Below are 15054 nucleotides of genomic sequence, written 5' to 3'. Positions count from 1 at the left end.
CCCCCCCCCCCCTCCCTCCAGCGTTTCCAAGTGGCATTAATGTTGGCGGCGTTGTCACAAAGAAGAATCTTGCCGATTTCACTACAGCTCATTTTAGAAGGGGTCACCGCCAGGAATCAAACGGACAGTGAGTCGTTTGTCTCCGGCTGCCGGGGCTGCATGGTGTCAGACTCAGCAGCATGGCCGCCGCTATCAGCCAGGCCACTGCTCAGAGGAGAAGAATCCCCAATCTGAGCTGGAAACACTGATCTCAGAGCTTTGTCTCAGGCAAAGAAAAACATCCTGTCTTATAAATGAGTTACTGAGAAGTTACTGGTCCAGCAGAAATTCTGCAAACTGAACCGTTTCAAGTCTTTAATCTTTCTCCACACCCAGACCCCGGTGATGGAGACTACCAAGACCAAAGCTTGGTGGACCACAGCCTCTGTGTGTCGGTGGACAATACAAAATCCATAAAGGCTATTTCATCAGTCCCAGGCCAGATTACTGTCCCAGGCCGACCATGGCGGCTCTGTCCTGTGAGGTTCTGCTCTGTAAGAATGGAGGGAAAAGATACTAGCAGCTACTGAAGAAAACAATAGCACTTTCCTCTGTACAGTATGTCCTTGTTGGGCAGTAACAGATACACGTCCTTTATGATGTGAATATTTTGTGTGTGGTGGCAGAAAAAATATCATTTTGCTGCCAAAGTTATCAGCCACACTGTTTTCCCTAGATCTATTTCCTGGCCTGTTGCTGGCCTGGTGTGAGGTGTTGTGGTACGATGGCGCGGGAAACACCGGATCAAAACACAAACAGTGTGGTTAATCCATAGCTAATACACTGTGTAATCAACATTTACTTCACAATGATGAGTTCTAACAAAAAAACTCCCCATTGTCACTTTAACATAGAGGGATATAATATTATATATATAAAACCTTTTAGACCGCTGAATTCTGAATTTGTACTGGTAGTAGCAAAATGAAGACAGAATCTACGGTGGAATACTAATTGCATTAATTGTCCTTTGCACACCAAACTGTACACAAGGGTTTGCACAGCAGCTCTCCAGGAATCCCACTGTGCAGAGGAGCATACATTTTTAAAGCCCTCATTCAAGTCCACAGGGAGCGATTGTTTGATACTTGAAAGCCAGTTTGGAGAATTCCTCTCTTAATGGGGCATTAATTATTTGCGCCACATCCAACCACATTTTTATCACAAAGGATTCAGTTTTATGTCTTCCCGGCTTTTTTACTGTATATTTATTATACATACCACGCTTGGTTATACACACAGCAATCGTAATGTCAGTCAGTTTTCAGGGCTCTTCAAACAACTCTCGTCTTTCTTCTTCAGAATTGATGACATGTTATTAAGAGGTGCTGCCAACAGATTAGCGTCACTGTCTCTACGTGTCAACATGTAACTGCAGGCTAGTTTTGACACTGTTATTGTACAATATTGTTGAGTGTCACTTCCAAAAGGAACTAAAGGACGAGCACGTTCCTCTCTAACATGCTAATGACGCTCAGTCTGGAAGAGCGATACACAATGGCAGGGATTCTCCGCTTCAGTGTTGTTGGTTTTATTTGGCACTAAGTAATCCACTGTCTAAACACTCTAATACACACATCACTGATGCAACACTGCTCTCCCTTTGGGGAAGAGTTCAGTAGAATATGAAACGGAAAAAAACAACAATAAAAAACAGGCTTTTTCTGGCTTCGGGACATTCAGGTGCAGCGGTGTGATCGGGTGCTCGACTCCCTGCCTCTTCATCACAGATGGAAATAGGGAGATTAATCAGGCACAGGTGCTCCTCATTCACCGGCTGAACCATCTTGGCTCTTGGTGCCTCCCAGCAAACACTCAATCAACGCTCTGTTTGCCATAAATATTCTAGATCTACGCCGTAAGAAGGGAAAATTAATTTGCAGTGCATTTAAAGTGTGACATCTATGACATTTCCTGGTAAATAATTTTTCATTTTGTGATGGATATCAGATCGACCCTCCCCAAAGCCCCCCTCCAAACTCCACGCTGCATCTCATCAACTCCTTGATTAACAAAGATATTTAAAATCTGCAGATGGATTTGTCCTCCCAACGACGCCACGCATGCTGTTCCAGAAGGTCGTGTTGTATAAACCCATCTGTGATCCATCTCAGATAAAGAGGGCTGTTAAAGTAGATACAAACAACTCTGCCTTCTCACCTTTTCTCCATTCTGCTCCTTTCTCCCTCTCTCTCTCTTATTTGCTTCTTTTTTGCTCCCCTCTCATCTGCTTCTTTGCTTTTTCCTCCCAGGTTGAAGATGTGAATGACAATGCTCCCCTCACCTCAGATCCAATCTACCACCCAGTTGTGATGGAGAACTCTCCAAAGGATGTGTCTGTCATCCACATCCAGGCGCAGGACCCCGACCTCACCGCCACACCCAGCCGTCTGAGTTACCGAATCACCGCCGGCAACCCGCAGAACTTCTTCTCTATCAACCCAAAAACAGGTAAAATTCTCAAATATTAAATAAAGATCTCAAGGAAATTTAAATCGAATGCAACTGGACTTGGTGAACAAATAACCAAGTCCAGTTGCATTCGGTTTACATTTCCTTGAGATCTTTATTTAATATTTACAAATGCAACTGGACTTGGTTATTTGTTCCTAGACAAATAACCAAGTCCAGTTGCATTCGGTTTAAATTTCCTTGAGATAACTATGACCTGGACAAATTTGAATATTCACAGGATTAAATAAAGATAACTTCTAATTGGTATAGTAACACGGTAGATTAAAGGCACAATTGGTAATATAACCTTTTATTTATAGTAATTACAGTAGACGTTTGTGTGTATGTTTGCATGATCCTGAAATGACTCAGGTTTTCTTTCATCATGTACCTCCTACTTCATTCACCCAATGAAAGGTTTTGGTTCCCACACAACAAATTAAAGCGACTTTTGTGCCCACACAGTCAAACATCTAGGACAGTGATGAGCCGTGCAGACGATCCTCTTTGCACTCTTAACCAAATATTACTCCCAGCCTTCTTTAAGGGTGTAAGCTCTTTGCGGGAAATTAGTGCAGTTCGTTTATTTTTTATTAAAACCAACGTGTAGGTGAATATCCTTTAATCATGGCGGAGGTTTACATTAGTCAGAGCAATTTTCTTTCCCATTACCTGTGTTTCTGATAGGAGGGCCACGTGGTGTATTTCTGTGTATTCTGTGACATAGAGAGAAAAAAAAAGTCATGCTTTTCTCAGAAAGTTGGAAAAAAGGTCTATAGGGAAAAGGCAAAGCTAAAGCTGGCAAAAAGGTTTCTGGCGTATTAGCTGGGATTTGGATTTAGTTTTTTATTCAGAAAATACTGCCAACTACCATAAGCCCCCTCTACTACATATGGGATCAAGATGGGGCCTTAAAGAGTCTGAGCTTATGAAAATGATATTCTGACAGCCTGTGGTTGTACGTCGTCTTTTGTGAGCCTGTGGAAAAATACTGCAAGGGAGCCATAAGTGCAATAAGATAAAAACAAAATTGCACACTGTCCTTAACCCAAGCAGCAGTTTTAATTTCTTGTGCACATACAAAACACCTGTCTGCACTGTGAATAAAACTTGAAGGTGAAACCGTCTCTCATTTACATTTTAGTCAGTCGGTATTTCTTCCTTTCTGTGACTATATTGAGCCAAAAAGACGGATCAGAACTTGTGAGTGCACTGGTTTCACATTGCACTCCTACATTGTTGGAGTCACACTGGAAAATCATGATTAAAACCGATGCCGCAGAACCAGAGATGTTTTTTTTAGTCGGTGCATTCTTCTTCCTTGTTAAAACCTTCCATTTAAATTACCCACAATCCAACTCCACCGCTGACAGTTTGGTCGGAGAGTCAGGTCTGTTACGTTAGTAGCAGCTAAAGGAGCTTTGTGAGTGTACTTTAAAAAAAGTCACATACCGTATTATATAAGGTGAGATTTCCATGTCTTTTTGCATTATAAAGCAGATCTAGGTTCTGTATTAATACTGTGAAAGTATCAAAGTTCTTACTTCATAGAAAAATGCACACAGCTAGTTGAAACAAACTGTCAGGACTTCTATAACTTTGTGATGTCGCCACTGTTGCTGTACTTCAAGCCCCGCCCACCTGTACCCACTATCCAGCCTTGCAGGATTTGGTTTCCCTGAGTGTTTTACCTGAAAACTGAGCAGCACTCATTTTTGTTTAAACCTTCCACCTACATCACCCACAGTCCAACTCCACCGCTGGCAGTTTGGTCGGAGACTCAGGTCTGCTTTCTTAATAGCAACTTCAGATTTCTAGTAAACGTAGCCTATACTCCCAGATTTCTCCAATTTCCAATTTCCACTTTTCAGTTCTAGTTTTAATACCAACCCAAAGTGATTAGTCAAGCTTTGCGCAGTGTTTTATTCCACCACACGACTGGAACTAAATAACTTGTACAAACATTTTGTTTATTGATTCTCAAAATGATTTCAGAGGCCTGTCTTTTGCTGCACATCCCTAAATTCCAAGTGATATGAATTACACATTTGAATTCCTCATACACCCTCTTTCTTTGACAGGCTCACAAAAGACAATTTACAGCCACTCCATTTGAACCGAATATTATTTCACAACACTACGCCTGAAAATCAGTCAAAACTCTGAATCTTTTAGACCCTGGGTAACAGACAGGATCTCTGTCAGAGCCTGTCTTGATCCCATAGTTTTCACAGTCTTGGTCTCCCATGAAAAGACTTTCAAAAAATAAAAAGTCCTATCTTATTTTTCAAGGGATTCTGATTAATTGACAAAATGTCCATGTTTGAAAATCAGGCGAAATATCTCTGAAGACAAACATTATTATTAAAGCAAATAAATTCAGACGTGTTTCACTTTCGACTGTCTAGTTTGAAGTCTAGGGAGGTCCCCATGCATTTTGAGTACAAGCTTGAAGTTTCCATTAAAGAATTATTGAAGAGGTGAAATGTTTTATTCAAATCCAGTTGAAAAAAAAAATCATTGTGAAGTCTTTGGTGTGTCTGCCCTAGATAAAGTTAGAAGTTTTCCAGTAAACAACAGAAATCAAATGTGCACATTTCGGCTGTTACAGGGACCTGTGTTCGAATTCGAAGAAATGTCAATATAATGATCAAAAACTGATGGCCTGTATGTAATATGCAGCATGCCAGCTATCAAGCTTATGGAGGAAGGAATTCCCTAATGCAGCGCTGTTGCATGTTCACTCTGTTTGTGAATCAAAGTGGATGTTTCCATTCCTCGTCCTCTGTGCCCCCCTGAATTTGCTTTTGTGCGTTACAGCATCTCAGATAGATAACACAGACAGGATGTAGGGAGGCGGGCTGGGTGAGCCACGGTGAGAAGGCTAATATTGATTCTTATATGGTCCTTTACACCCTCATTAATATGTAAACTGAACTGAACACATATTATCTCACACCTACTCTTGACTCCTTAGAATCCTAAGCAGAGTAAAAGAGGATGCAGGCCTACACCTTGTGTCAGTTATTACAGATATCTTAGCTGTAGTAATGAATTCCTCTGGTCCTTCAGGTGCATCCATCAGATGTGAACTCATCTGCGGAATCATTGATGTTGATTTGTTTTCCACCTGATTGGATCACACATTCAACATCTGTGTGTGTGTGTGTGTGTTTCTTACACACAGAGAGCGCGGCTGAAAAAGAGAGTTTGTGTGGCAATTTAATCAAATGATTAATTGGTTACAGCGGAGTGTTAGAGAGGGCAGCTCTGCTGAAATGAGCCGATCAAGACGATGCTCCCTCATCTCTGCCAGAGCCACAACATACAAATCTAACAACCACACAAAAATAATTTGCCTTTGTGTGTATTTGTGTGCAAATGTGTGTCTCAGCCGTGTCTGTGTGTGTGTGTGTGTGTGTGTGTGCCACAGGGGAGTGTTTTTAGCCATCTGAGCCCTGCTGCCTGTGTCAGAGACCCAGACCCAGTATTTTGTTATCTGCGTCTCATTAATGCTGTACTGTACAAGGGAGCTCATATTGATGACTATCTTGTTGACATTGTGATAAATGAGCTTTCGCTGCGATACTGAGCGATTGGGTTTTCATGTTTCATGCTGTCCTTTCTCTCAGAGGCCACAAATCAGATTGTGTTCCTCCACCTAATTGAAGCCCAATAAATAATTCTTTTTGCAGATAATATAATTCTGAAAGTTTCAAAAAATCCCACTCAAACGGCGTGCATCTGAATACACTATTATTGTAATTTTCACAACAATGGGACTGAAAATGTCGGTCTATTAGTTTGGTAATGAGACATGCATGACTGAGAGGTGCATTCAATATGAATCACTCCTTGCTGTTTACCCAGTCAAAAAAAAAAAAAAACTTTCCATGCACCAGAGTGATTTCATTGGATAAATGAATAAACAAAACCCAGCCCATTGATTTGCTTTCATGAAGCAGCTGCCAGCTGCGCTGCGACTGGCTAGGAAAAATAAATAAATAAATAATACAAGTTTGAGTTTCAAGTCCTTTTTAGTTAAAAAAAAAAAAAAAAAAAAACCTACATTCAGGGTTGTTCGAAGTTATACATTTTTAAAGTTCTCTGGAGGTGCCAATTTGATGGGTTTGAGGTACTGAAACAATTCCCAAAATGTATTGAAGCTGAACTTTGAATGAGTGCAAAGTGTGTAAATGTGCGATGACAGCTTACAGTGCTGCCTGCTCATCTCTGGGGGGGTGTGAGTGGGTTGGGGGGGGGGGGCAGAGCAGATAAGTGTTGACACAGGGTATTAGATAGAGTTCTTCTTGTACAAGCATGCATGTTTGCCCAGTGCTGTCATGGAGTCATCTCTGCCCTGTGACCTTTTTTTTGTTGTTGCACCCACTGCTTGATTGTATTGGTTTAGTTGCACCAGCACATAAACGGATACTTGACATTGGTTTGAATCTGCGTTTGCAATCAAATATGAGCGAAAGTATGAATTTGATTTTCAGATCTTAAGTTTGTATTTTTAATGTTGCCCCAGTTAGAAAAAGCAGGAGGGCTATTCCCTCTACAAGGCTAAGTACCAGGCTGTGAATTAATGTTGGAATCGGTTAGAGTGGAGGAGGAAGTCTAAAGATTTAACACAGGCCACTGGACCATTACACAAATTTGGTAAGCTGTGTGAGGCTGTGGGTGGGGATTTTTTTTTAAATGATCACTTTCTCTTCCCGACGTCCAATTAAAAAGCGGAGGACTGTCCAGCTGCAGATGCGCTTTGAGCTGCAGATCATTGATTTTTATCAGAGTTGTTACTCGCGCTGTGTCGCGCTGAACAACCACCGCCACCCACCTCCTCCCCCCATCTCTCCCCCAGTCAACCCTCCTGCAGCTTGTGACCGCCGCTCTAGATTTACTCCTAATTTGCTTAATTGAAGTTAGCCTGCGTAGCAAGCTCAAGGTGACACTGCGATATGTGCAAGCACGAGCCGAGTGTGAGTGTGTGTGTGCCCCGTGGTTTTAGACTTATCCATTGAGAGTTGACTGCACCGATATTTTAAGCATCCAAAATAATCCTACTTAACTGCAATGCTTCATTACACCGAAACAAACACATTATCACCGTTCAAGCAAAGTCAGTGTAATCATTCCTCTTAATCATCCGCACAGCAATGATAGCAGAATATACTGCATATATGTATGTGGTGGTGGTTATTTGTGCATGCATCTGCCTGGGTGTATGGGCTTCTTCATTTGCAGTGCATGCATGCATAGAATTGTTCTGTCATTTGTGCAGACTGCTATACAATATGTGTACGTGGCGTGAAAACACACACAGCACACAACATAGAGATGTAGCCTATGTTTTAAAACGATGGTATTTCAAAGCTTGTATCTTTCTCTGTTTTGAGTTAAGGTGTTAGGATGAAATGGATCCAGGCTGAGACAAATGTGCTCATTTTACTGTGTTTGGATGCCTTTGGAAAACAAAAAATCATCTTATAATGTTGTAAAAGCGTCATATAATGGGGCTGTTTATGGATCAATGCCTGCGTTTTCTCTGGTAGCCTGAATAATGTCTGGGGAGCTTTTGATTTGTTTAAATCGCAGGGTTGTTACCGAGAAAACCCAGTAGCTATTGATTACGCAGACTCTGTGTCAGTTTTTGTTATTTAGTGTGGGTGTGTTGTGGGGGGGGGGTAGGTGGTGGCATCTTTTTTTTTTTCACACAGCCGAACCGAAGCTGTGCCGCTGCCGTTTGTGATCTGGGATGCAGCCCGCTAGGATTTGTCAAAGCGTCTAACCGTCATCTGGGTAACCTGGTTCGATCACAGCTATTATCAATAGGCCTGCTGTCCTGGTGGCATGCTGGCCAACTGAATGACCCTCAGCTATACAGCGCCATATGAACATGTGCCAGATGTCATCACACTCTGCCAGAGCTGCAGGCAGTCGATTTTTTTTTTTTTTTTTAGAGCAACATATGTTCATGTGAGGATACACATGTGGGCACCCGCTCATTTATATTTAGTGTGGTATTCGCACTAAATCATGAAGAGACTCCCAATTGTAACAGCAGATATTTATTAACCTTGTGTAAATCCGTGTCTGTTTCTCTTTTGTCGTTTTTAGGGCTGATCACAACCACGGCGAGGAAACTTGACAGAGAACAACAGGCAGAGCACTTCTTAGAGGTACAGTAAAACTTTAACAGTGTTCACGGGTTTATAGCATTATTATTTATCTGGTTCTGCCACCTGCCACAGCCCACTATTAACAGAGACAGGGTGGAGGACAAGCCTGGCAGGCCCTCAAGGCTCCATAAACTGTGATGAATGGCTGTAGTTTTGGGCCCCAGGTTTAGGATTTTCTAAATGTAATCATTCATCATTGGTTATCTTCTCTAGTCAGGACGAGAGCAGGGGGGAGAGGAGTTGGTCTGCCCAGCATTTGATAAGCGCAGACACTGGGCATACAGATATCTGTGCGATTACCATTTCAGTTGCTCCTGCTGCTCTGCATGCAGATGAACCGGATAATCAGAGATTGTCGACTTTAGAGACACGAGCAAACTTCTACTTTCCCAGACTTTTTTCTTTCGACTTATTAAATTCTGTTGACTCTTCCAGCACTTTGCCCCTCGCCAAAATGGAATAACCCGTGGTTGACCCGCAGTTTTTCAGCCTGGTATTTTGTTTCTGTAATGCCAATTGACTTGTCTGGGCTCAATAACTCTTTGTGCTCCTTTGTTCATCTTCTGCGCTTAATAAGACAGATTATTACAACGCAGCACAAAGTGAAAACAGATAATTTTAGAGGGACGCTATTATCTGCAATGACATATTATATTTCAACTTTCACGCCTAAAAAGAGACTGAAATTGGGGGCAGAAGTCTCTGTCGTTACAACGTCCTGTCCTGTCTTGTTCTGAGATTTAATGGGACTGCCTGTGTATGCATGCCACCCACTGCTCCGCCTGCCTGTAATTAATAGTCTAGTGAGCAGTCAGGCTGGCAGCAGTGGTGTTCACCCTGATCTAATTGATCAGTGATCAGACCTCTGCCTCTGCCTCCAGGGGATCAATAATACAAAGAGATTTCCCGTGAGCTCAGCCCCACGTGGCCCTGCACTCCACATCCACATCCACATCCACATCCACATCCACATCCACATCCACATCCACATCCACATCCACATCCACATCCACACAGAGCGGGCTGTGCAGTGGTGTAGTGGGGATTTTTTTACTGGGTGGACGCCATTGAAATACCGAATCTGTGACGCCATTGAAACCATTGACGTCATCCACTACCACAGGAGTTAGTGTCACTGAACAAGACTGTAATGTTTAATTGTTATATAGCCTAATGACACTGTTACAATCATTCACTCCAAAGTGTTGAAAGTCCAAGCCAAAGTGTTAATCTCTAGACAAACATCTTTTAGACCAGACCTACCTAATCATAACACACCAATTATAATACAGGATGCATGAAACTGACACAGAATTGAAACAAATCCGCATCCAGTGGAAATTGCCCGTTATCAATCAATCAATCAATCAATCAATCAATCAATCAATCAATCAATCAATCAATCAATCAATCAATCAATCAATCAATTTGTTTATTTCGGGCATGTCAATTTAAATCATCATCATCACACTTCATCTTAGTTCAAATAATACAATACACATGGCCGAAAGGGAAAGCGGGAGAAGCAAAAGCTTATCTAGTCCCGCCCCCATTACCCACAGAATAAAAATCATTTCATAATCAGATCTTATCATAATCTTTTTCTTTTGTTTTTTGCTGTTTTACATTTTGATATAACATTCTTTTACTTATGACATTTGACATAACATGTTACAGCAGTAGGTAGTATGCAGATCATATCATAATCTTTTCGTTTGTTTTTTCTTTTTTACATTTTGATATAACATTCTTTTACTTATGACATTTTGACATAACATGTTACAGCAGTAGGTAGTATACAGAGCTGCAGTCTAGCTCTAGACAGTACATACAGATTACGTGTGTGTTTGCACATGTGTCCATATTTGTCCATCATGAGTGAACAACAGTCTCATCTTGTAGCCTGGCATGTCACAAAGTCATAGAATGGTCCAATCGACAGAGAGCAAAGTCCAGTGTACTTATTATTTGTTGGGATGGTGTGAGAGCCCTTTTTTGCCATTTTCTTTTATTCATCCTCTGCAGCCTTTGCCACGTTTAACTTGGCCATATCCTCCCGAGTTTTGGCCATGTCAGCTCGCATTATTGACACGAATTCACGGATTGCTGAGATGTCGGAGCGCATCCCGACCACAGCACTTCGAGTGGTGGCGTTGTCCCCCCTCGCATTGCTCTGCTCAGTGGCGATCTTCCTCATTTTCCGATATTGCATGAAATTTGCTATACCCCTCGCCTGGCCATGTGCATTTGTTTACAACAAAGCCGTCAAAAAATCAATAGATGGAGCAGGGTAACATATACATACGTGTATATTTGTGTAGTCATAAACAAAAGAATGCGGGTTACAGAGCGCATTTGGATGTTAATGATTGAACACTAAATTTAGAAAACGTTTTCAAAAAGACAGTGTGTGTTTTCATCAGGTGACAGTCATAGACGGCCCAGTGACCACCCGCCAGTCCACGGTGTGGGTCATAGTCCACATCGAGGACCAGAACGACAACCCGCCCACCTTCCCGGAAGTCACCTACCGCATCAGCCTGCCGGAGCGAGACCGCAACAAGCGCGGTGAACCGGTGTACCGGGTCTTCGCTTATGACCGCGACCTGGGACCCAACGGCAACATCACCTACAGCATCGCCGACGGTAACGACGATGAGAAGTTCAGCATCGACCCCAGGACCGCCATGGTGTCATCGAAGAAGATGGTGACGGCAGGAAGCTACGACATCCTCACTGTGAGTTCTTATCTGCAGTGTGTTTGAGTTTGAGTTTGAGTTTGAGTTTGAGTTTGAGTTTGAGTTTGAGTTTATTTCGATCAGCAAAAATAAATAAATAAATAAATAGAACCACAAAAAAAAAACAGTTACACATCCCTCTAAAAGCAGGGCTGCATGGCTGATCGAAAGGGTCAGGGCTGAAGCTACAAGCTTATAGATGGCCTAACCTTTACACCATACATGTAAATATATGTATATACAGTAGGCCTACTGTACCTTTACTGTACATAAACAAACAAGCATACATGCCATCTACACACATATACACACACCAACAAACTCAGCAAATACCAAGCAAAAAATAGACATTTAACATTTGTCAAATCATTCCTACCTACATTTAAATCATTCCCCACCTTCAAGACTGTATCTTTCCAAAATGAACATTTTTAACTTATCTTTAAATTGCACCAAATGTTTTACTTTTTTTGATCTCATCAGTTAACTTGTTCCACAGCTTCACCCCACAGACAGATACACACATGCTTTTCAGAGTAGTGTGAACAATTGGTTGTTTAAAATTCCATCTCCCTCTGTTTAAGCTAAGAATCGTCCGAGTGGGAGATTTTCAGGTAAAATACAAGAACATGGGAAACTTTTTTTTTTTCTTCACTTTTTATTGTGCAAGTTGGGTGGTTAACAGACAACACATATGACACAAGACAGTAGAAACAAGAGGAGCAACATAAGCAGAGAATAGATAAGACAACATGGACAAAACAAAACACCCCCCCCCCAAAAAAAAAATAAAAAAAATAATATATATATATATATATATTGGTGATGATAACATTTCAATAAATCTATGTGCAAGTGTGTGTGTGTTAGTATTAGATATGGCTTGTGTATGTACAGAATAAAGGAGAAAGAAAGGGACCTGGTCTAAGTTACACACTGCAGAGGGTCTTTCTTTTAATAACACTGTCTCCTTCAGGCTTGGCCTCTCTTTACACTCCCCCCCAGTGCTGTTTTTCCAATTCCTGTTTCTTGTTACAATAAAATTGATAGCCAGTTGGGGTGCCATTAGTTTATAGGGCTCTGCTTTCAGCCAGATCCCAAAGTTGGCGGGACCAAACACATTGCTATTCTTCTCCTGGCACAGGCCCAAATGTCTGAGCTCGTACGTTTTTGGTAATTCCACGGTCAATTAACTCAACAGTAGCGAGACGGATAGCGTGGCGCAGCTGAAGTTTATGCACAGCAGGTAGCGCCATGCATTTTCGGTGCTCTGGGCTGAAATGGCACTTGTTAATTGTGGCTGTTCTCTTAACAAATAATGACTCCGATAATGTGTTTGGCTCACAGCTTCTGGTCTTCGGCGAGCACCACTTATAACACCATATTTTACAATTACCTCTCATATAGGATCCCCCAAAAGATTTAGCTGATTTATTTTGGTTAATGATATTCCTATTTGGTGTGTGAAAGGCAGATTAAGCTATTTGAAGCCAGACAGGGTCAGCCATCCCATTAGACTGTGATCGCTGAGATGAAATTATGAGGTTGAGCAAAAATAATATGGATGGACGGGGTGTTGTCACTAAGGAGGGAATGTAGAGGAGATTAATACAGTATGACAGTATAGGTTTGACAATTTGTGTGAAGCAATCTTAATGTTTGTTTGCCTTCAATATATGTAAAGTAAGTAAGTAAAATGTATTTACTATATAGCACTTTTCCCAGAGAGGACTCACAAAGTGCTTTACAAGGTAAAAATACAAAAACAGAAACAAGACACAGAAATACAGCAAAAAAAAAAATACACAGAAAAAACATTACAGCAAAAGTACACAGAACACTATGCACACAATATACAACACTCCAATCACATCAAATATGGTAGTAAATCTATATTAAAGCAGTATGGAGGTATTTGGATGTTTTTTGGTGTGTCTTTTTGGACGAAGAAAGTTGGTATCCATTGACAACCATTATATGTACAAATACTGCTGCGCGCACCCCCCCCTAACTCAGAGAAGACACGGAGGACTCTGAGTAGATAATGAGTGAAATTTGAATTTTGCGTCAACTATCCCTTTAAGTCATCCTTCCTATGTGAAATCTATTTTGTCCTGCTTCGTCCTCTCACTTTACTTTCATTCCTTCTCTCAGATCAAAGCGGAGGACAGCGGCGACCCCCCCTTATGGTCGACTGTCAAACTCCACGTGGAGTGGATTCGTAAACCTGTGCCCTCTCCTCTGCCCCTGCTGTTCACCCAGAGGTCCTACAACTTCTCCATCTCAGAAACGGCTGCAGTGGCTCAGCCGGCGGGAGTCGTCGCCGTCAGCCAGTCCAGCACGCCCGTCTGGTTCAACATCATCGGTGAGAAAACTGCTCCGTCATACTGGGGGGTTCACATGAGTCATTGAAATTCTTGGTGAATTTGAAAACAATGTTACTTACAGTGAAGTGTCTTTGTGCTGCTCTCTGTCACCTCTCCAGCTTGTAAATAAATCTCTGTCTCTGTTGCCCAGCTTACACATACAGTAATATTGTTATGCTGTGCTGAGGTGGAGGACCAGACACCTCATAGTCTGGCTTCACTATAACACACCACGGTGGAGAAGTGTTGCCACGTTTATGCCTCTCTCTCTTATTAATTGTTTTCTTTGAGCCTCTGCGAAGCCTGCTCGTTCTCATTATATAAATATGCTTGGTGTTGTAACGGTAATTAACCTTGATCCCTGTCTCAAATTATGCTGTGTGCTGTTGGGTCCTTGAATTTTAGGTAGTTGGACCAGGGGAGTCCTTGGTAAACCCTTGAATTTGATATTTAACCCTGGATACTGAGCCAGACTGGTGATCAGTCTTGTCCCGTGTGTTTTCAGGTTAATTTTTCGAAAAGTCAAAGTTGACTCTTGTGTTCTTGTCATGTCTGACTTTTTTTTTAAGTAGATGGGCCCTAGTTTGCTGCCGCAGCGCAGGTGGCGCAAGGTAACGCAGCCGGTCTAATGCAAGTTTCGACCAGCGCAGCCTAGCGCAAAGTCAGATTGGGAGATTGGCAGATCGCGCTGCGCTGAGATAGGCGTGGCCGCGCAGCAGGGGGAGGCGTCACAGATTCAGCTTGGTGCAGTGGAAGTTTCGTGCGAAAATGTCCTGCCGAGGTTGCGCTGAAAGCTCGCCACCTCCAACCAGGTCTACTCTCAGCGCAGGGCGGAGCGCAGCAGGTGCAGTGGAAGTTTGGCTGACTGACCTGCAGTGCACACACGTCACCAAGACCTCACAGGCAGATCTCCACAGTTCCAGACACATTTCAATGCAATAAATATCCACAATAACCACTATTTAATGCAACTAACGGAATCAACACGTGGATTTATATCTATATAGATTGTCCCGTCACATCTGACGTCAGATCAAAGCAGAGATCAAAGGCTGTCGGTGCGTAATGGAAACTCCACCTGAATTAACACAGCAGGGACGAACTGGCACTGAAAAGCAGCTGTGGATGTCCCAAAAGCAGGACTGTGAGGGTGGATGACTGCATGTCACTGCCGTGTTGAGATACCACTCTGCCCTTGTGATGGTCGCTTTATTTATTTATTTACTTATTAATTCATTAGCGCGAGCGACCGCGTCACGCAGCCGTATTGAAAAA

The 15054-nt window shown here is 42.2% G+C and overlaps 1 protein-coding gene across 1 annotated transcript in view; it reads left to right on the top strand.

The window, feature by feature from the left end:
- Positions 1 to 15054, top strand: part of fat3b (FAT atypical cadherin 3b) — a 78784-nt gene that overhangs the window by 11960 nt on the left and 51770 nt on the right. The window contains exons 6-9 of the mRNA XM_085798453.1: positions 2292 to 2490; positions 8614 to 8675; positions 11099 to 11413; positions 13568 to 13778. Coding sequence (XP_085654579.1) covers positions 2292 to 2490; positions 8614 to 8675; positions 11099 to 11413; positions 13568 to 13778 — 787 coding nt within the window. The remainder of the gene's footprint in view (positions 1 to 2291; positions 2491 to 8613; positions 8676 to 11098; positions 11414 to 13567; positions 13779 to 15054) is intronic.

This window comes from Trachurus japonicus, chromosome 14 (genome assembly GCF_045865225.1).
Source record: "Trachurus japonicus isolate A0001 chromosome 14, Traja_1.0".
In the NCBI taxonomy this organism is placed as follows: domain Eukaryota; kingdom Metazoa; phylum Chordata; class Actinopteri; order Carangiformes; family Carangidae; genus Trachurus; species Trachurus japonicus.
This window is presented reverse-complemented; position numbering and strand designations above follow the sequence as displayed.